The sequence below is a fragment of the Anoplopoma fimbria genome, chromosome 14 (assembly GCF_027596085.1).
Source record: "Anoplopoma fimbria isolate UVic2021 breed Golden Eagle Sablefish chromosome 14, Afim_UVic_2022, whole genome shotgun sequence".
In the NCBI taxonomy this organism is placed as follows: Eukaryota; Metazoa; Chordata; class Actinopteri; order Perciformes; family Anoplopomatidae; genus Anoplopoma; species Anoplopoma fimbria.
Window position 1 is genome coordinate 20,555,740 of NC_072462.1, and position 23,188 is coordinate 20,578,927.

At 40.7% G+C, this 23,188-nt stretch overlaps 1 protein-coding gene across 2 annotated transcripts in view; it reads left to right on the forward strand.

The window, feature by feature from the left end:
- The window catches only part of cntfr (ciliary neurotrophic factor receptor), a 209,471-nt gene that overhangs the window by 74,509 nt on the left and 111,774 nt on the right, over positions 1–23,188 (forward strand). The window contains exon 3 of one of the 2 annotated variants that reach the window (XM_054612685.1): positions 13,033–13,114. In XM_054612685.1, the coding sequence (XP_054468660.1) occupies positions 13,033–13,114 (82 nt within the window). Of the gene's footprint in view, positions 1–12,717; positions 13,115–23,188 lie in introns of those variants that run through there. The other variant, XM_054612684.1, reaches the window with a different exon arrangement.

Below are 23,188 nucleotides of genomic sequence, written 5' to 3' on the forward strand. Positions count from 1 at the left end.
CATCGGTACCTCATGGTAGTGATATTTTCTTTAAGATTTACTCTACCGCTTTGTGTTTGTTTCCATAATTCCTTTTCATCGGGTTCTAATCGTCACTCTTTGCCTGAGCGATGAAAACGGCCTCTTATTCGGAAATTACACAGCCACTTACCGAGCACTCACAACTAATAAATACATTTGTTACCTTCTATAATCACGGGCTGTGCGGGTGGAGCCAATTTCAACAATATAATAAGAATTCAGATGATTACTCAGAAACTACCTCGGGCGGAGTGAAATTAAAATATGTATTTTAAACCTTTATTTATTCAGCTTATATTGACTGAGCCTGCATATTTCTTTCAGCAATGCTCTGATTCACATTCCTGCTGCAATGAATATTAACAATTTAGAGCTGCCTTGTGAATAAAGCTGTTGACCACAGGGCAGCTCCGCTGGAGCAGATGGCAGTTTGATGGCAGTTTGATGCCTTGCTCAAGGGGCATCTTACAAGTAGGGGGACCTGTTTTGGGTCGGCTGTGGCTCAGTGGAGAGCAGGGTCGTCCTCCAATCAGAGGATCGGCGGTTCGATCCCTGGCTCCGGCAGTCCATGTCGATGTGTCCTTGGGCAAGACTTAACCCTGAGTTGCTCCCGAAGGCTGTGCCATCGGTGTATGAATGGGTGTGAATGATTAGAGAGACCCTGATGGGCAGGTGGCACCTTGCATGGTAGCTCCTGTCATCAGTGTGTGAATGGGTATGAAAGGGTGAATGATTAGTAATGTAAAAGCGCTTTGAGTGGTCGGAAGACTAGAAAAGCGCTATACAAGTACAGTCCATTTACCATTTTCCTCCCACATCTTAGGGCTTAAATTGTCATATTTCCTGTAACACAAGCTCCGTTTTCTATCTGATATCCTTAATTTATGATTTATTTTACTCAAACTAAGTCAGACTGTATGAAGACAAAAATAGACATGGCACTATAAAAAAAATAATATTTACATTCAGAGGCTGTCACCGGCCCTGCTTACTCATCAGCGAATCATTGTCATCGCAGTTCCTCCGGGAAGTTCAGGGCTCTTTGCTGTGTGGAAATAGGAAATGCTGTCATCAGCATTTACTGGAGGACACAAGAGGGAGAGAGGGCGAGAGATGGAGAGAGAAAGAGAGAGAAGTAAAGACAGAGAGAGGAAGGAGGGAGAGAGAGAGAGGAAGGAGGGATTGGAATGGAAAGGGAGATAGTGAGTGACAGAGGTGACACCATACGTGAAAGGAGAATATAAAACGGTGTAGAAAAGGTTGGGAGGATGACAGATATAGGAGAGCGGCAGGTGGTAAGAGAGCGCCTGAATGAGGGAGAAATAGACAGACAGCTGGAGTTAAATTGTTGAATTATAGCATCACTGGGAGAGACAGAAATTAAAAGAATGGAGGACAGAACGCGTGCCCATAGGGCTTGTGGTGAACAGAGAGAGACGACAGAGATAATGAATGAGTCCTCGCTTGCTCCCCGCTACACACACACACACACACACTGGCACACACTTGTGTAGACACTGGGTGAGCTTAGATAATGACATCAGTGTTAAGTCAGCGATGACTAAGTGTGGTCCTCCAGAATAGTGCTGTTCAGCAGTAGATGACTCTTCCTGGGGCCACTACAGTGAGCACACCAGTTCTGATGTAAGATGACGTCCTGAGTGCTCAGCAGGTTTTGGTGCACACAGTCCACTCATTATGTCCCGGGCTGCAAATCCATATCTTATGACTTGAATTATAAGCCAAATGCTTTTTTTTTCCTTCTTTCACTTCCTAAGCAGATGTGTCAGGCTGGACGTTCACCATGATGAGGTGTCCATAAATAGGGCACTTCAAGACCCACATTTCATAATACGCATACACATAATGTCGCTTTAAAGTGACTACGAGGACATTTCATTTTGTGTTGATTTTGGCACTCCCTGTTGAAATAATGGTAGTGTTTACGAGCACCAGACTCCCTTTAGAAAGCATGTAATTATATTGCATCGGGGGTCTGACAGTCTACCCATCGCAGTCCTGGTTCTGGCTCTCCAGTGCCTCCCTTCCCCTCCAGCGGGCCCAGCAATGCGGCCCGGGTGGCCAGCGGCTTGGTGTCAGTGTTGGCTCTCAGCGGGGACTGGCGGAGCAGCAAGGTGAAGCTCTGCTCTTGGCAGGAGGAGACGCTGCTGCCGGGCATGGAGCTTTCCTCCCACTAGGGAAGGAAGATCTGGCTGTGTCCGCAACGGGCTGGTTGCTGCCAGAGGCCCCGCTGGAGTCGGAGCTGAAGGAGTTTCTGTTGAACCTGCATGAAGGAATCCAACCCGGTGGCAACAGTGACAAGCATTTAGAATAACTATATAGAATTGGAAAATCTTCTCACCGGTTTTGTTTAATTCTGTAGGTCATATAGAGGCATCAATATGAAATTGAGACTGTTTCATTCATGCTTTATTATGACTCTTATTCTATTATTTTATATTATATTAATATTAAATAAAAGCACATAACCCTACAGTATAGTTATCTATGGCCTTCTGTCAGCTCAGTGAAGACACAAATTAATTTTAGGTATATCTCATTAGATGTTATGAATTTTCCCGCTTGCACTTTGTGAGTTATTGGTATATATATATATATATATATAACAGAGATTCTTATTTCCGATTCCCCCTCACAGCAGGAATGGGAAATAAGCATGGCACAATACAAACAAGTAAAATATAAGTTGCTCCTATTTCTGTATTTTTGCATCAAGGTAGCGAGGCAAGGATGCAAATGCCCTTGAACACACACACACACACACACACACACACACACACACACACACACACACACACACACACACACACACACACACACACACACACACACATATGTCTATTCCAGTCATGGTTTTGCTCAGAAAGAAGCAACAGGCACTTAAGTGTACTTTAGTGAATGCTCCAATATATTTAGTGTGTTTATCTGGTTACTGAGGTTTTTGGCCACCCACCTCACAGTGCATGTGGATTATGTGCACGTATACCTGCAGTTTGAGGATGCATGAGTGTTTGTGCTTGAATAACAGCGTGTTCAAGGTTTAGTACATATTTGGGAGCAATTTTTCCACAGCCTTTATTGTCATTCCCGTAATGTGCATGTAATGTGTACGTAATGTGTGTGTGACTGGAAGTTGTGTGTGCGTTTGTGTGTGTGTGTACAGTGCATTCGTGCATGTGCCTGAAAGGCCACCCAACTGATAGACAGACCTACATGAAGGCCATAGGAATCAGCTACACAAATAGCCTCCTGTGGTAAAGTCCAGTGGACCGTGTTTGTGTGGCGTTTGTGTGCATGAATGTGTGTGTTTGTGTAAGTGTGTATTTGAGTGTGTAAGCCAAGTTTATGCAGTTACTGTATCCTCCATATTTACTAAAGAGGCTTGGCAAACAGGTTGAGTAAACATACTGTTTTTAGTTTTCCGACACATGCAGGGAAACACTCCATTCACACGCAAACACATGCACACAAAGTATCTTTCTGACACGGACACATACACACCGACGCCATAAGACAGGAGGGAAACTGGCATTCGTCTTCCTTGATTCCTTGCTTGTCTTTCACTTCTATCTATTTCTCACTCTACTTCTCCATGCTTTTATTTCTCTCTCTTCTGCACAGTCTTCTTCTCTCGCAATACTTGTCTCTTTCTGTGCGACTCACATTCTTTTTGAAACTTTGGGCCTCGATCACAGTTGCAGCTTTTGTCTGAGAGATCAGTCACATCTAGTTTGGGAGAAAAGCAATCACATATATTCCATTATATAAAGATGCCTCCGTGTTAATATATTGGACACAAACAATGCGATAGATCCTCCTTTCACTCTAACACTTTTGAATAAGACTTTATTTATTTATATTTATTTTCTTAGAAATTGGCTCAGAAAAGTAAACACTGAAGCCCCCCCTCATGTGTTGTCAGTTATGTAGTTTGTGGTTTCAGTACCTCTTCCTCAGTCCACGATCCAAGATCTCAATGCCTCATGTTATAATCTGAAATGTAAGTTTCCTTTACTGCGCAGTAACAATAGTAATAACCCGTGCCCTATCAAATCTGCATTAAACTGGTTTTCAACCATCGACAAACAGATTTACACTACAGTGGTGCAAAAACATCTTTCCAGACTAAATTCCTGGGTGAAATCCAGGAACCTGCTGGACCCTGTTGGATACTTAACATTTATTTCTTTATTGAAGGAAGACATTTTTCAGTGTTTTAAGTAAAGTCAATAAGACACAAGCCTGCACACTGGTCAGAGGAAAAGGCAATTATTCCCCATATAGCAACTGGTTATGAAGACAAACACCCTTCATCCCTCTGGCCAAAACCAATGCTCACAGAGCTCATTCTTCAGCTCACAGAAGGCTTTGTAGATGTCAGATATCTGTGTTGTACAATTGAGTGAAATTCTGATACTGCTTTGGTGATTAATTCAATTGTGATTCCATGGCAACGGAGCATTGTTCTCTATAGTGTGGACATTTCATTTGTAATGTCTTTATTACATAAGATCCTAACTTGTCAGCCAGGCACCCATGACACCCACTGGGGGGGGGGGACTCCATTGATTTAACACATCAAGTGAGTTTGCAAGTTTTCTGGAGCTCTAATGCATTCAAAGCTGATATAGAGCCTTTTGTGACTCCAGAGGGAGCTGTGTGAAGTCTGATGAAGCCAGTTCACATTAGAAGACTTTCAAACTGTTCACACTACACAACTTGCTGTCTTGTGTTGAGGCCGTTATGCAAGATTTTTCACATCGCGGCTCCAAAATACAAATTGTCACAGCATGGTAAATGACATCATACCATTCCTCTCAGCAGGATTTTTTGTTCAGGCAATCAGCAAAACTTTCCTCGTAGTCAGTCAAGTTGATGTTGTTGTAGGCACAACATAGTCTGTTTCAGTCACTATTTATAGCCTAAGATGAGCCTAATAACAATATTAGTCCATGTTGCAAATTGCAACATACACAGTGTAGTTCCTATGGTTACAGGCGACCCCTACCTTGGGTTCCCCCCCATAGACGTAGTCACCATGACGTCACCGACTTGATAATACACTGATGATTTGAAGCTTTGAGTAATGCATTTTGGCTGACGCCATATTGCTTCTTTGCAACACGAAAGGGTGGAGATAAGTACAACCGCACGCTAAATAAGACTTATTTAGGCGACCAAAAAGGTTACAATTAACTTTTGGGAACTTAAAAGTATTCTGTGAAAGGGTCAAATTTATAAGACAAATTTATAAGACAAAAACACGGACAAATCCCAGACCGGACATGCTTTTATGTCTGTCTGTATTGAAAAAGACTTAAAACTAGGGATTGAGACCATAAACTCAATGATACAATGTTTATTGAGGTAATAATATTCTAATTCTAATTCTAATTTCTATACAACTCAACTTTATTTTGCAACCGAGGGAGTTGCCTCCTAATGGCTATTAGAAAGAATACAAGCTTTGTCTTGCGCTCTCATTGGCTGTCGCTCCCCCCCAGGTCCAGATATTGAGCCTACTAGATTTCAGATTTCCATCAATCGATCAACAGAAAATTAACCAACAACAATAATGATAAGTTGGACATTTTTCTAATTAGAGGTGCCAACCATTCACAGGTTTTCTGATTTAATTTGTTTTACTTCAGTCAGGAGTTAACTACTGGAACATTGGGTGTTTTGGACTGTTGGACTATTTTTAGAAAATGATTAATGCTTTAATAATGAAGACATGGTGATTAAAGTTATCATATGTTGCAGCCCTAACCACATTTACTTGTTATTCCATTTCAGATATAAATTATAGTAACAATATATATTTATACTTTAAAATTGTACTTTTAGTGTCAACCAACAAGAACTTCAAGTAGTATTGAATTTAGGAAAGGTAGGGCAGTGATTTTTTTTTTTTTGTGTGTGTGTGTGTGTGTGTGTGTGTGTGTGTGTGTGTGTGTGTGTGTGTGTGTGTGTGTGTGTGTGTGTGTGTGTGTGTGTGTGTGTGTGTGTGTGTGTGTTTCATCCACAGTGGACAAGGCCTCAGCTCTGGTTCTGATTAACTCCCTCTAAAAACACCTCTGTTCAGAACATCACAGCCCGTACATCACACTCTCCATCATACTCATACACATACACACACACACACACAGACACACACATGCTGCGCAGCTCCTGGAGGCTCCCTGTTCACAAAGGGGAGTCTACACCCATCATTCAAAGCCTTCATAGGCCTTAAGAATGCTGACACACACACGCTCACACACACAGACGAGCACACACACACACAGAGACACACCAAGTGGTCTGTTTTCTTAGCTTTGATACACTTATAGAGTTCAGAGGTGAGAGGGCTGGAGGTAACACCGTGTTTTTCCAGAGCTTTCTAACCACCTATATCTGCTTCTACACGCACAAGGAGGTCCAGATGGCTGGGTGGAGACAAAAACACACACACACACACACACACACACACACACACACACACACACACACACACACACACACACACACACACACACAGTCCTGCCTTATGCACAAAAACCCACAGGATACACACTCATACTGTATATCAGAGATCTGCTATCTGACATAAGTGTGATGAAGCCCAATGAGCTATCAGCTCTCATCTAGCGTTTAGGCTGTTTATTCACACAGCCTCGGCGCAGAGCCAAGTTAATGACCCAGCCTGCCATGTTTAATTATATTAGGCTTTAATACTAATTCAAGTCTGTGCACAAATACCATCCGTAGATTATTAGACGCAGCATCCACCCGGGTAAGCTCGAACCACCGCCCCACGAGGTGTGCGGTTTGTGTACTGGGTTCTTATGTAAAACTGTCACGGGTTCCGATACTGCAGCTCTGCATTGTGGGACCTCCACCGGCCCAACAGCAGCAGCCGTGCTCCTGACATGATGCATAGTAGCTGACGTGTTCAGGTCTTCTAAATCTCAGCCAGCTGAGAGCAGTCAAATGTGATCAATGGCTGAATTTATCACTCACAGCCAAGTGCCGTCATCCACGCGCATGGTGTGTGTGTGTGTGTGTGTGTGTGTGTGTGTGTGTGTGTGTGTGTGTGTGTGTGTGTGTGTGTGTGTGTGTGTTTTGTGGGCACGACCCCTGCTGCCTCTCGAGTCACGATCGACGTTGTCTTTAGCGAGCAATTATAGTCAGAACGGCTGAGAAAAAGGTCACAGCTGTCCAGCTATCAACAAATGCCTACTGTGCACATCAGCGTGTGTGTGTCAGTGTTTATGCATGTGTGTGTGTGTGTGTGTGTGTGTGTGCTGTAAACCAAAATGCCAGCAGCCACATTATCAGACTTGAACCCCCCACCCACCCACCACCACTAGGAGCCCCCTAAGCGCTTGTGGGTAATCAGCAGCGACCCTGCATGATTGATGAGAGAATTATTGTTGCCAAGAAGAGAAAAGGCATTATGGGGATGAGGACGTTGTATTATTGGATAGGCATGTTATTAAAGGGTTAGGTTGTGTGTGATTATGTGTTTGCGTATGTGCGTAAACGTGTGTGTTTGGTCGATCATCTTCAGGAGAGGCATTGATTGCACTATAAACCCCCTTTCCCTGTTATTATTGTCGTCTTGGTCACTGGCACGATAAACTTATTAACATTTAGTTCACAGTCACTGTGGAGGCTTAGGCAAATTATTATTCTTTCCTTAAGCCTTAAATGAAAGGATTGCTTTGGATATGTAGCTGTTTCTGAGTAAAAACCTGAGGTCCTTATACCAAAATAACCAAACAAGACATTTCACTTTTCATCATTAGAATAAGAACGAAGAAACTCCTGCACAGTGTTTAAATATAAAATACATGAATAAATATATTTGTACATCAATTTTTTTATTTTATTCTTGTGGACACTTTTGTCGTCAACTCTCCAACTCACCACTGTCTGTCCCTCCTCCACTCCACTGAGCTCCGTGTGTTCAAGAATAGAGCCAAGTCCCGCCCACGGCAGAACACCACTTCCCATAAATGACAGCAAAACGTACTATGCGACTGTTTATTAATGTTATTCACCTTATTTTTGTTATATATATATTTATTATGTAAAAAAGGTCATTTTGTTTTGGTTATGACAAAGTGCTATATATATATATATACTGTATATATTTTTATGTATACACAGACATATACCCACAACAAAATTCCATTTTAAAACCAAAATGTTAAGCAGTGGATTGCTATTATATTTTTATTTTTTTTCTCATTTGGTGGAGGTATCACTCTAGATTGAAACTCAGAAAAAAAAATCTCCTGACAAAATTGCTTGTCTACATTACCTTGGTGGAAAAAAAAAAAAATAAAAAAATACTTTACTTGTGTATCATTGCCCCCAGGTAGGACAAATGTGTAAAAAGTAAGTCAGTCTGTCAGTTCATTGTATGGTGCTTGGAACAGGAGGCTTATTTCTGCAGTGAGGATGCTTTTGATGTACAAGTGTACCCCCTGTACTGGATGCCCTGTCTCGGAATTTCAAGGTTTTTTACTCTTCATAATGATATAATTAGAATATTCTCCCTGAAAGTATGAAGTCTTATTCAACCTTTCTCCTTGTCCTAGGCAAGTTTCCCCTCATGATTATCCATCATTTGAGACATTGTTCTGAATCATCTAAAAAGGCTTTAGGATTTAAAGGGACTACTCCTTTAGGAGGCTCTGTTTCTGCTCCAAGAAAAGTGCTGTGTGAATGTTTTGTACTCTGTCTTGCTGCTGTATTAGGCACTTGTTCCTGTTTCTATGCAAAGCCCAATGCTGCAGATGGGGAGTTGTGCTGCAGTGAGTCAATACATAAAGCAAGCAGGCAGAAAAAAGTGTCATTTTACAGACTTTTAACGTGCTCTATGATGCCAGACACACTGCTTTCAGTATCATAAAATCAGGCTACCTTCCATTATGTCTCAGCAGGATAATGCTCCACTGTCTCAGCATCATATATACTTTAACTGACCGTACCATCCATAAATCTACATCCAGTAAAATACCCTAAAGGAGTTACTGAATAAGATTGTTTCTTATGACTTTTATAGTTAAATCATTTGTTTTTCAGTTGGTCATAGCATGTGTCATTTCTTTTACATGATGGATAGCTCACTTTGAATGAAATCTCTTTTCCCTGCTGACGAACATGATGAACAACAATTCAAGTCATCTATTGTTTGCTTCTCCTGTGTATTTGGTAGCTTCGGTTGATGTTCCTGAGGGCTGGAAACTCTACTCTTGCTATAAATCAGAGAGCTCATTTATTGCCCAGGAGGATGCTTTACTTTATTTTCTCCGCAGAGACGTTAGTGATGAACTATTCTATTCGTGGCAGTTGGCTGTCAGGGGGGATTTTGGCATTTTTGGGAGAAAAAAGAAAACGTACTGATTGAACATATGACTCGCAGTGTGTTCGCGGACACAAAGCTGTCATCCCAAAGTACAAACCTCCAAGCTTCCCATTACAGGATGTTCTCTAGTGCCATTTGGCCAAACTGATTTTCTTTTGGACGGTTCCCATTGTGAGAGAAAGGAGACCAAAGAAAGAAAGAAAGAGAGTACATATGTGCATTTCTTTAGGAGAAGGTAGGCCGCCTTCTATTTTTCTCTCACACAAACCCACACACACATACACACCCTGGCCTGCCTAGTGTATTTCCCTCCTGGCTTTCCAATTTAAATGCAAATGTTCCCAAATCGGACTCCACAAAGACGCAGAGGCAAAATCATTTGACGCAGCGATGAATTATATATTTTAATTAAGCAGCCGAAAGAATCACGCCTATTCAGCCCTTTCCTCTCCAATAAGAAATGAATAAATAAATATGGAAGAAGAAGGGGAAGAAGAAGAAAACAAGGAAGAAGAAGAAGAAGAAGAAGAAGAAGAAGAAGAAGAAGAAGAAGAAGAAGAAGAAGAAGAAGAAGAAGAAGAAGAGAATAAATGGGAGGGGTGGATGGATGGATAAAGGCAGGAGGGTTTGTATTGAGTTTGTGTGATTGCAGCGCTAACCGCCCGTGGGCTGTCATTATATGAGCGATCTGAAGCTGTCACATTTCAAAACTGTATTGTTTGCTGATAGACGGGCTAAATACCCCCACAGTTTCATGCACAGACACACACACACACATGCATAAGTGTCTGCACCCAGAGAATTCCAAATGCATGCGAACACACACACACATCATTTGGGTTTTGAAACCAGCACTTGAAGAGCAGAGATGGGGATTGTGATGCTCTGACAAGGGATGCAATTTTAATTTCACCCCCTGTCACTCTCCTCAATATCTCCTCAGATGAAATACATATGAGCTGCCAATCACTCACACATACAAATAGACACACACGCATGCACGCTCACACACAAACAATCTGACTCTCAATCCTATGCTTTCATGCAACTGTCACACTTGCAGTTTCTCTCCTTTGAAGTCGCAGGTGGAGACACCCACTCATCTGTTAATGTATTAAAAAGTCAAAAACAAACGCGAAAGAGTTCCCAACACAAACACTCAGACCAATTAAACTCAGAAGAAAAAAGCTGAGAAACAGAGGAATAAAATCATGCAGTATTTTATTTTTTTCCAGCTCTGAGTTGGTTTGCTTCCAAGATGAATCACTGCTCTGCTAAACACATATCCACATAATCCATTGTATTTTCAAAGAATAACATAAGTAAATTACAATAATGTCCAGTTCAAGTTTAATTATATGCGTTAAAGAGGTGTTGTGCTAGGGCTTTCCAGAATTTGTTCTGTCTTGTGTTGATCAAAACTACATTTAGTTTTTGACTTTTCATATCGAGACACCTCTTCAGTGCTATTATGGTATTGCTTTCTGATGAGAATAACCTTCCCAGTTGAGTTGCTTTGACATACAAAATACAAAAAAAAGCACAGAATCTAAGTTAATATAGATTTTATATAAAACACCAGTATACTTCACTAAATTAATAACTTACATGTGAAAGTTGACACAATTAAGTGCAGTGTAAGACAATCTAATAAGCTGTCTGGGTGTAAAAGTTTGTCATTTTTCAAACATGGTTACATTTGTCGTTGAATGAATTCATCTCCTAGTAGGTGCAATGTCTTTGACAGTTTTATTGCCTTTGTGACATGTAAGTGGTACTGTAAAAGCTTTTTCATGTTCTTGAAGGTCGCTCAGCAGTATTTGATGATATGTCTCATCGTTCTGAGACACTTAAACATTCTGTAGTGTCGTGAGGAAGACACAGAGTGATATGGGAAAAAAAGAGAAGTGGAAGAGAGAGTAGCTAAACAAAGACCAAGAGGTAATAGGAGATGGCAGTGGTTTGTAACAGCTGGAGTGGTGTTTCAAAAAAGAACAAGGAAATTCACTTTCCTTTCTTTGCCTCTATTTAGAGCGCTCACTCTGTTCTAACACATGCAGACACAGACACCTTACTCACCGCAAGGCTCAGCAGCTAGCAGACCCTGAGACAACCTCTGTTTGGCGAGGAGAGAGAGTTGGCTCTCTTAAAGACAGATGAGAGGAGACGGAGGAGCAGCCCAGAGAGAGAAGACTGAGGCCACGTTTTAATGGGAGGGTCTGGGTTCAGGCCCCCTTTGTTGGCAGGCATCCGCCCTGCTCAAGTGTCCTTGAACACGACAGTGAATCCTTACGAGCTCCGATGGTGTAGTTATGTTAAAGCTGACCCTGACCTCTGACCTTTCACCTCCTAGGGGAAGCGAGGAAGAAAAAAAAGGCATCTTTAGGGCTCATTAACCGGCTCTTGCTCATTAACTGAGACTAAAACCAAAACCTGTGCTCACAAACTGTATCAACCCATCCTATAGACTGAGACACTACACAGATGTAGGCGGATCAAAACATGTCACCACATAACAACTCCTAACCTTTTCATTTACAGATTTAAGTACAAATTTTAAATGAAATGATATATACCAATCTGATGTCTGTATGCTAATTATAATAATATGATGCTTACTGCTGGTTGCAGGGCAACTGGTTCGGACCAACAAATTGTCTAGACCTCCATTAAACATCAATTTGTTTACACTTTGCTTTTGTACAAAATGTGTCAAATATTATGCTATGTTATTAAGTGAGTTTTAGTGGTGCTGTTGGAAGAATTTTGTTGACTTTAGACAGTGCCAGGCTAGCGGTTTCCCCCTGTTTCCAGTCTTTATGCTAAGCTAAGTTAGTCAACTGATATGAAAGTGGCATCATCTTCTCATCTCAGTAAGAAAGGGAGATGAATATTCCTCAAAATCTGGAACTTTTCCTTTAACAAACGTTTAGATTAACTTAACATCTATCTTCTCATCTTGCTCGCCAAAATGTTGAACTAAAAAAAAATAAAAAAAAGGAATGGATGTTTACAACGAAAATGAAGACAGAATGAGTAACTAACTGCGATGGGGAACAACATGAAGAGAAGAGAGAGAGCGCCTTTCACCTCCTCCATCTTCATCGCAAAACACGTCAATGTTGAACTCCAGGTTGTAAACTCTTTATGTGAGGCAACAATGAGGAGACGGGGATGCCCGTGAGCTGTTGTTGTTGTACATGAAAGCTGCCTGTTTGTTTATGATGTGCTATACCTTTAAGAGCTGCTGGCCATAGCCCATCCCAGGGAGGATGGACCCATTAGGCTGATGAACAGAGGGAAAGGGAGAGAGGGAGACACATAAACACAGAAAGAGAGAGAGAGAGAGAAAGGTTATACAGTGAAAAGGACAACACCAGGGAGAGAAGTAAAGAAATAAGGGACTTTGACGAGTAGGAGGGAAAGAAAAAAGGCCACAGAAGTGACCGTAGTGCAGAGAGGAGATAGAGAGACACTGAAAGACAAGGGGATAAGACAGGAAGCAGCTATCTCTCCATCTCTTCCATGGCGTTGTAGGCGTCTATGGGTCTGTCAGTCAATCAGGACGACAGGCAGCTCTCTGTCTCTGGCTCGCACTCACGCTGATGACTCTGCTGTGTGTGTGTCTACAGATGGCAAACCTTGTGACATCGCTGTGCTGTGTTGTTCTGGCCGCGGTGGTGGTGGCGTACGCTCAGAGACGCAGTCAGCTTGGTGAGTATGCATTTTATCTTCTTCCTCATGGTACTGTACCTCTTCTCCAAAGGCCTACTCTGCTTCTTTTATTATCTCGTCTGGTCACTGTGCTCCTCTCTAATCTCAAAAAGTAAACACTGTTTGGCTCTAATTTATTCTAGTGTTCTCTTCTTTTCCTCAACTCAACTTTCCTGTACTTTTTCCAACTCTGTCTTACTCAACTTAAATCACTTCACCTCTGCTGTGCTCAAAATGTCCTCTCTCAATGTTTCCTGTATTGACAAAGCCAGTGATTGTTCTTGTTTGCATGAACTTGATTTTAAGCATTTTATTTTGATTTTGCTCTCGTTGTTGTTAGTGTGATTTAGTTGACCACTCATGGAGTTTAGGGTAAGACTTGCTGTGTGTTCCTGGGTGTAAGCTGTGATTTTTCTGTGTCATTTGGCCAGTTTGTGCTACACTGGCTGTTTACTGGCTGTGAGGTCAAAGTTGAAGCGGAAAAGGGAAAAACATTAGCTGACAGAAGCAGCTTGTTATCCCTCACTGCATGGTGCTAATATTTTGGCCACATTACCAAGGATACCTCCATAACAAACAAGGGTTAAACAAAGAAGCCAGTCAGGTCAACAGATGATCATGAGCGCTTTGCACCAAGGTTTTGAGGGAGAGAAGACAAGCTGAAAAGACCAACCTAACGCAGAGACTGCTTTTCCTGAGAGTTCACACAAGATGCATGACCATAAATGAGACAATGGGGTGTGTGTGTGGTTAACAGGGAAGTCAATTTGTCACTTGACTTTTAGTGAAGAGTGGCCTTGGCTTATCGCAAATGGGGTCGGGCTGTTCAAGTCAGCTGACCCAAAGAAAGAGTCTAAGGAAGTCGATAAGTCCCTGGTGATGCTCATCACTATGTCACGAGGGTCATACTCACACACACACACACACACACACACACACACACACACACACACACACACACACACACACACACACACACACACACACACACACACACACAAACAGAGCAGAAATGGCTTAGGAAATAGGAATGTTGTCTTTGGGGATTAGGTGAAAGTTCCAGAGAGGGTAAGAAAAAGAGGGAGATGGAAAGAAAAAGTGGGAGAAGTGGATAAAGACGGGAAGAAATCGAGAAAATAGAGCCTGGTGGAAAGCAAACGGAATCAGGCAGACTGAGAAGGAAAGTCAGGAGGAATAACAATTGGTGTTTGATGGGAAAGAGTGCAGGAGAAAGGGCTGGATGGTTAAAATGCTTCTTTTTATTGAAGCAGTGTCCTAAAAAATAGTTGTGGAAAGCAGTTTACTTGAATTCAGAAGCAATAATTAGCTACAAAGGGGATTTGATATCCCTTATTTTATTTGAAACACCTAATTATATGTTTAAAAAAACAAAATTCTAACTTGTTACAACAGACTTAATGCTATGTGTATATTTTCAAGATTTTCTGTTCAAAAGGAGCTGTATTCTACTGATGAAAAAAAACGCAAAGAGAGCAAGCAGAGTAAAGAGAAAAAAAAGGTGAAAGGGAAATACTTCAGGGAATAACAGATATGGATAGAGGGAGGAATGAATGACACGAGTAGAAGAAAGAATCTGTCAGTTTTGTCTCTAGGAAGGATTGTGTGTGTGTGCCTTTCTTATTCATGTTACATAAAATCAGCTGCCGCATCCACACAAAACTGTTTCCTACCACACATGCATAAGCACATACCAGCAGTAGGTATTACCAGTATGCTCACACACATATACAGCGGGTTAAATAAGTATTGAACACGTCACCATTTTTCTCAGTAAATATATTTCTAAAGGGGCTATTGACATGAAATGTTCACCAGATGTCGGTGACAACCCAAGTAATCCACACATACAAAGAAAACAAAACAAATTAGTTCAGAAATTAATTTATGTGTAATAAAATGGAATGACACAGTGAAAAAGTATTGAACACGCTTACTGAAATTTATTTAATACTTGGTACAAAAGCCTTTGTTGGTAATGACAGCTTCAAGACGCCTCCTGTATGGAGAAACTAGTCGCATGCATTGCTCAGGTGTGATTTTGGCCCAGTCTTCCACACAAACAGTCTTCAAATCTTGAAGGTTCTGTGGGCCTCTTCTATGAACTCTGATCTTTAGTTCTTTCCATAGATTTTCTATTGGATTCATGTCAGGTGAGTGGCTGGGCCATTCCAGCAGCTTTATTTTCTTTCTCTGAAACCAATTGAGAGTTTCCTTGGCTGCGTGTTTGGGATCATTGTCTTGCTGAAATGTCCACCCTCGTTTCATCTTCATCATCCTGGTAGATGGCAGCAGATTTTTATCAAGAATGTCTCGGTACATTTTTATCAATCATCCTTCCTTCAATTATATGAAGTTTGCCAGTGCCGTATGCTGAAAAACAGCCCCACACCATGATGTTCCCACCTCCAAACTTCACTGTTGGTATGGTGTTTCAACATGCTTTTTCTTCAGCAATGGAGTCTTGCGTGGTGAGCGTGCATACAGGCCACGGCGGTTGAGTGCATTACTTATTGTTTTCTTTAAAACAATTGTACCTGCTAATTCCAGGTCTTTCTGAAGCTCTCCACAAGTGGTCCTTGGCTCTTGGACAACTCTTCTGATAATTATTTTCACTCCTCTGTCAGAAATCTTGCGAGGAGCACCTGGTCGTGGCTGGTTTATGGTGAAACGATGTTCTTTCCACTTCCGGATTATGGCCCCAACAGTGCTCAATGGAACATTCAGAAGTTTAGAAATCCTTCTGTAACCAATGCCATCAGTATGTTTTGCAACAATAAGGTTACGAAGGTCTTGAGAGAGCTCTTTGCTTTTACCCATCATGAGATGTTTCTTGTGTGACACCTTGGTAATGAGACACCTTTTTATAGGCCATCAGTTGGGACTGAACCAGCTGATATTAATTTGCACTGACAAGGGGCAGGATTGCTTTCTAATTACTGATAGATTTCAGCTGGTGTCTTGGCTTTCAATGCCTTTTTGCACCTCCCTTTCTTCATGTGTTCAATACTTTTTCCCTGTGTCATTCCATTTTATTACACATAATTTAATTTCTCAACTTATTTGTTTGGTTTGGTGATGTGTTCAATACTTATTTTACCCGCTGTATATACATATACACACTGTTAAACTCCCGCAGAGACACACATATATACATCTGCCTGTCTTGGAAAGTGCCTTGTTTCTCTGACAAATCGGAGGCTGGTTTGATTGACACAATTCCTTGGGGAATGTGCCAAGAAAGCACGTAACACACACAGTCAGTAATGCATGTGCACACACACAAACATAGTCAGTGGAGGGATAGAAGAACGATGAACTCTCTTGTTAGCTCCGACTCAATTTGTACAAAATGCACACAGAGAAGGCACACACTGTCTTCATTTGTACTTTTGTGTATGCAGGTGACATGGGGTTTATAGGAAATCCATTTGAGACTTCATAAGTAATGTCGGCAGCGCACAGACAAACAAAGACAATGAGAAATATCGGTAGAAATTATCCACGGACTGAGTCGAACAAATAGCTACAAGGCTCGTCTATACCAATGTCAATGTTGTCTGGAATGAGGAGAAGATGGACAGTGAAAGAGAGCCAGATAAGCAGGAGAACGACATGGAGACATGACTGAGAGACGGACACGGAATGAGGCGGGGTGGAGCAAAAAGAGGCGGAGAGACAGAGGAGCAATCAAGAGCTTGTTCTGAAAGTAAAGAACAAAAAAACAGTGTTGGCATTCATGAAGAAAACCCCTTTTGAGAGTTGGTTTCTATTAGTTAAGCTGTTATTATCCACTTTGAGCCAAGCAAGGCTCAGAAAGCATGTTGAACATATCACATGCTTTTTTTATAAAGAAAAAAAAAAGCCAAACTGATGTGATTGTGAATTTGGTAATAATCAGCGTAATTGATGATTTTTTTTTAATCTGACTTGCTTATTTCAATTTTGGCGATTTTCTTTCTTAGAACTATAATTGACAGCAAGGCTCCAGATTAACCTTTTTTTTTAACCATCTTGGAATTGTCCCAAAAAATTATAGATATTGGCCTGAAGTCATTTTAAATTGTTAAGAAATTCTAAATGTTATCCTTTTACTTTCTTATTGTCATCTATAGTGGTATGTGCATACAAACCCATCATTTAAATGATTAATAAATACATTATTCTACTTGTATTAAAGCATTTACTTTGATTTTAAGAAAAATAGTCATAGTAGTTTTATTATGTATACTAAACTGCATAGAGAAAGTGTAACTAAATTAAACAGATCACAATTACCTCTCTAATATATCTTACATATTGCTGTGAAAACATTTTCAAACAACTGTATTTTTATTATTATTCAATTTTATATATTGGTCATGGCCAATCAGCTGAAAACTGTCCAGTTTTGATCATCATTAGATTCTGTAACGTGTAATTGGCCAGATATTTAATTGACAAATGTCACTATACGTATTTTAAAGTATTTCTTTTTCCTCAGTATTGCATCATTTCTTCAGCAACAAGACTTTTCCCAAGTAGAGAATCTATTTTTTTCTGATACTGAGGAAAGTTCATTGACTTTGCCATTTCCATTCAGTAATGTGATTTAAAAAAAAAAAAAAAAAAAAAAAAAACTCTGAGATTAAAGCCTTAGCAATGGAAACGACAATCCCTTAATAAAACATCGCTTTAAACAACAGAGGAAAAAGAAAATAATTGAAAGCTGTAAACCCGCAGAGAGCCAGAGAGTGAGACTCAGAGGTCATGCCAATTAAGCTCCCTTGAATATGAATTTGATTTTTGATTGCCAGTGAAAAACAGGCGATGGGGTGGTTAGAAAAGGACGGGGAAGATATAATGTGGGTGGAAAAGACACGAGACGGATCCGGGGGAAAATACTGAGCAGATGACAGATAAAGAGACTAGAGAGTGAGAGCGTGGGAGACACAAAGTCGGCACGGAGTCTGATATGGGCAATGCTGATAACAGTCAGATATTCAGACAGTTTTTGTGGTACATTGGGAGACACCTCACGAAAAAAATATATATTTTTTCATGCAATGGTCAATTGCAAAGAAAGCTAATGAACTATCAACAACGTTTCCTGGAATATCTACAGGTTTTTTTTCTGTGTTGACTTTGAAAAGATCCCATGCTGTTCTTAAGCAAGATGCTGAATGTCAACTAGTACCAGACACGCTGTGTTTCTCTGATGACCCCGACCTTTGAACCTCCCTGTGGTCGTGGAGGAGGAGGCGAATAACACCCCTTCAAGAATCAATTATCATTATTTGTATTAATATTAGATGGGGAATCAGATTGCACTGAACAAAAGTTCATGAAAAGTACAACCTGTTTTAATGGAAGACAATAGGCAGGACGTTCCCAAGGTGACATCAGTATTTGCTAGTTTGCAGGCCTTGAGTATATCAGAATAATCACATTATTTGACATTAGATTGTCAAGAACACATCATGTTATCTCTTAAGCAATCATGACAACATCAATAGCATTGTGATAACTTCACTAAAACCAACACTGCTTTTGGAGCTTGTGTAAACTGTAATTAAGATATGCACTTAGGAAAATATTATATAATTAAATACGTAAATTAGCTTGTGCTAATACAAATCTCACAGCCGTCCTCCAAGCAAGGACATGAAAACACAATAAGGGCCTAGAAAAAGGCTTTGAATGTAAAAAGGGAAGGGGAAGTTCTTCATGTCTCTTTTGGAAAAGGTCTTCCCATTGTTTTTGCGTAGGTTTTCCTCTGGTCTGTTTGGATCAGGTCCAACATTTTGGAATTACGAAGACCTCTGAAATACATTAGCAATCACAGCCAAAATTCTAAAACTTTAAAATGATGAAAGCAAGTTACACTTTAGTATTTTGGCAATGAAAGAAGTCCCTGCTTATGGTACATCTTCACACATGAACACAGTTAAAAACTAGATTTTCAACTTAAACCAAACACATTACTCATGCCCACTCTCAATATCTGTGTCTCCCTGATTATTATGTGCCGCTGGTGATTCAATCACTCACACTACATGCGAGGTGAATGCCTGCATTGAGAACCTGAAGATTGATCACATACATGGCCAGAAATGAGCCTTGTTTTCTTTCGCTATTTGTCTTAATCTCCCTTTGTCTCCCTTTGCATCTTTTATATTTTTTGTTTTCCCTGATTCCTTCTTCATCTGTCTCACCACCTGTTTTTCTCTGTCTCATTTGTATCCTGAGATATATCAGAAAGTCTTTGCCGAAGCAATACAATGTCATTAAGAGGGTGCCTTGCACAGTAAATACTAGGAACAAGCACAACATGAATACCAATGAACGATGAACCAAAGCATATTGAGTGGCGGAAGAGGAGAACAAATGGAGTTAGATACAGAATGAGGAAAATCTGGTGCAATTGAGAATGTTTTTTCTTTGAGTTTGAGTGAATTTTCTCTGTGTTTTTTGTTATTTTTATGATGGCAACAACTACATCTTAGCCTTGCAATGTGTGCGAGAGCGAGCGAGTAGAGTCGACATGCTGTTGACTGAGAGAGCATGTTATTTATGGGAGTCCATATCCTGATTGAGAGCCAAACGTTTCCACTCATAATCATTCCCTCCATCTCTCGCTCTCCCTCCCTCCTTCTGTGTCTTTATATGCCTTTCTATTTCCCTTCCCCTCCTCCCGTCTCACCTCTCTCTTCCTCCACTTCACCGTCCACATCATCAACACTTGTCACCTTCTTCACTTTCCTTCATGTCTGACATCCTCTTCTTCCCTTCACTCTTTAATTTCGTTACCTTATTTCCTGTCTCTGGATCTCCCCCCCCCCCCACTCCATCCCTGTCTCCATGTCTCCATTCCTCCTCTCACATCTCACAATCCATCACCCAAGTGGTCAGAAGCACATTTTATTGCCCATGACATCATTTGCCGCTGACGCTACACCAGCGTCACTAAATGTTTTTGTATGTTTCATGTCCGCGCTTTGCTGCCCTCGCGCTGATTCCATCTAATTACTGTGGACAGAGGAGCGAGAGGGGAAGAGAGATCAGGGAACAGAACGGCGGAGAGAGGGAGCGAACGAGAGACAGCGGCAGAGTAGGAGGTTGACTCTCACACTAATTCGGTGGTATTACAGATGTCAAAGCCGTATTTATTTCTTGTGCATTCGACACATGCTGCTTCGACTTTCCAACATGCCTGGGCCTACGCTCTGCTAAGCTGCAGCCTTACTTATACACACCCTCGTGAATGGATCATGTTGAATGTTCAAATAGAATTAATGCTTGCGATTGTTTTAACTTCCCCCATCATACTCGATGTCCACGTCTAATCTAATCCACGTGCAGATGCTCATATAGGCGGATGCAATTAGGAGTAATAGCTACAGCTCTCTGCAAAGCATTGTCCATTGAACTTGGGTAACCAGGATAAGCTGACTAGCATGCTACGGCGCTGCTACAGCGGATAGACAACAATTGGCATACCAAAGGGGTGTCTCAGCATCCAGTATCCATTTCTTATATATACTCTTATATCAGCATTTTCATTTCCAGGTAATTATGTAAACACAGTCTATGCACGTTAATGATATGGGTATTCATTTATCTTAACTCTAGAATAAAGTCTAAACGTAAATGAACGATTCCATGCACAGATGGAAAGTTATTTCTGTAATTGCAGAGACAATTTTAGTTGTGTTGCTTTTCAATGTTTGTTTTTTTCGCTGTAGTGGAGCTTTTAAATATGCATTTGCAAAGTGGCCTCCCGTTGCTCCTTTGACACAGTCGGTAGGATGCTTAGTTTAAGTTTTTTGCTGTTTTTGGTAAAAGGACTGAAGAAATGGAACAAAAGAGACACAAAAAAATATCACAAGACCATGCATATTCACAAGGCCTACCCATCCCTACGTATAGAGTAAGAAAACTCAGCGCAAGTAAAACAAATTCATAGGGATTTAATGACAGCACAATAAGAAATGATGGACGTTAAAATAACCCCCAAAAGAATTCTTGCTTACCAAAACTAAAAGTTCTTATGATGAAAACACTCGAGACATCAGCAGATGTTTGTGATTTCTTTGTCTCTCCACTTTTAGAAGTACAAAAGACAAATCTAGACAACTAAATGTGTTCAATTATTCATGAAATTGAACCGCTCTCTGATGTATCTTCAGAGAAAACCGACAGCTACTGTAAATAAGTGAATAAGCACAGAGATTGATGTCTGTGTGTGTAGTGCGTCTGCCCGTATGTCTTGTATGTGAAGGCCATGTATGTATGTATGTGCCAGCAGGGAACCTTGATCGCACTCATTATCCTGAGTAGCACTCAGTGTAATCAGTGTTCCCTCTTTGGCACGCTGTTTGTATTAGAATCAAGATGGAGCTCAACCGATTGATTGACTGACTGGATTGGCAGATGGATTACTGTCAAGCTGACTGGAGGACTGGCAGGGAGGAGAACTGAAGCAATACTAATCCCATTCAGTCATGGTTTTGAAAAGCAAAGGGAAAAAAAATATCAAGTCTTTTTTTGCCTTTAAAAAAAGAAGCAAAAACTAAAAAGAACCATAAACCCCAAAAATAATAACAGCTTTATAGCAAAAGCAAAAACAAAACATTCATTAAACGTATACAAAAAAGAAAAATCTACTTGCAAGTATCCTGATTATTTGAATAGTACTTTATGTTACTCAAATGATCCAAAATGAACTATAATAATCTAATTATGGAAATGGTTTGGCACTTACTGTTTAGACACTTGACCAGGGTACAAGTAACTACTTAAATATGCTGTATGCTTTATGCTGTTTTAGGGACCCAAATGTCATCAATTGCCCAATTATGGAAACCAATGCAACCCCTATGATTCGTCAGCTGATTGGCTGGATAGACAGTTGGCTGGTTCAGTCAACTGATTGGCTGATAAATTCTCTTTTATTTTGCAAAACATAACAGTATTGCATCTTTGAGGACCTACGGTCGGGAAGAAGACTGAGTGACTAGTTGGTCGAATGAGTGCCTGTCTGATTCCAGAGACACCGAGAGGATACAGCAGCTGATAGGGGGGTTGATTGACACTGATATGGAGGTTATGTTGTTGCCTTCTGATTGGCTGGTTAGATTACAGCACTAGATGTTGTTTGACTTGGCCATGTGAGAGAGGTATTTAGAAGAGGTACAAAAGGAAAACCGTTATATCTGTTGGATCGCTAATGAAATACACTGTAAGGTGCATGTGGAGGAGGAAGAGGGGAGGAGGAAGATGTCATAGTATATAATATAAGATACTTGGTGCTTTATAAAGACAAGTGAAAGGGAAACAGAGTATTAAGAAGCTCTCAATTACAGAGAGGCAGAGAAAAGAGAAGCTGTCTCTTGCATAGTTTGCAAGTTTGTGTGTACATGGTTCGGCATGAGTGCTGGCACCAGGAGCTTCCATTGAAAAATGAAAAAGCAAGTTGTGTGAAATGTTATGCTGCTCATCAGTGGTGGTTATTATCTTGATCCTCAGCAAGTTACTCATGGAATTAATGTTATTTCTGAGCTACATTAAGCAAGTATGGATATTTCATCACCCTGAAACTGGATCCACGGCGGAACAGGCTATCAGAATCAACTTTAATAATGATGTCCCCATTTAACACACACAGAAACATAATCATCCGCTTTGCCAATCGGCCTGTATTTTTTCTCCTAAATGTGTGTCTATTACAAATCTGAGTAATTCACAACATGTGAAATATAAGGAAACAAATATCCATGGGATCCATTATTGTTTAGTCGTGATGGTCTGTAATTGTTCCAGTATAGACGCAGGGTTTCCCGACCGCATGATAACATCTGTCTGGTAATGGACCATTTCCAACCAATCACGGCCCTTTATGCTAAGATATGGAATCTCAGAATCTCACTGTCTGAGCTGAAGTGTTCACATGTATGTGTATGTACTGTCTACTTAAACTCGTGAATTTATTAGAAGGGATTCCCAGTAAAGCTTTGACCAAGATTCTCGCTCTCTCTGACGGCTCCTTCCCAAAACTCTGAAGCAGTTAAAAACACT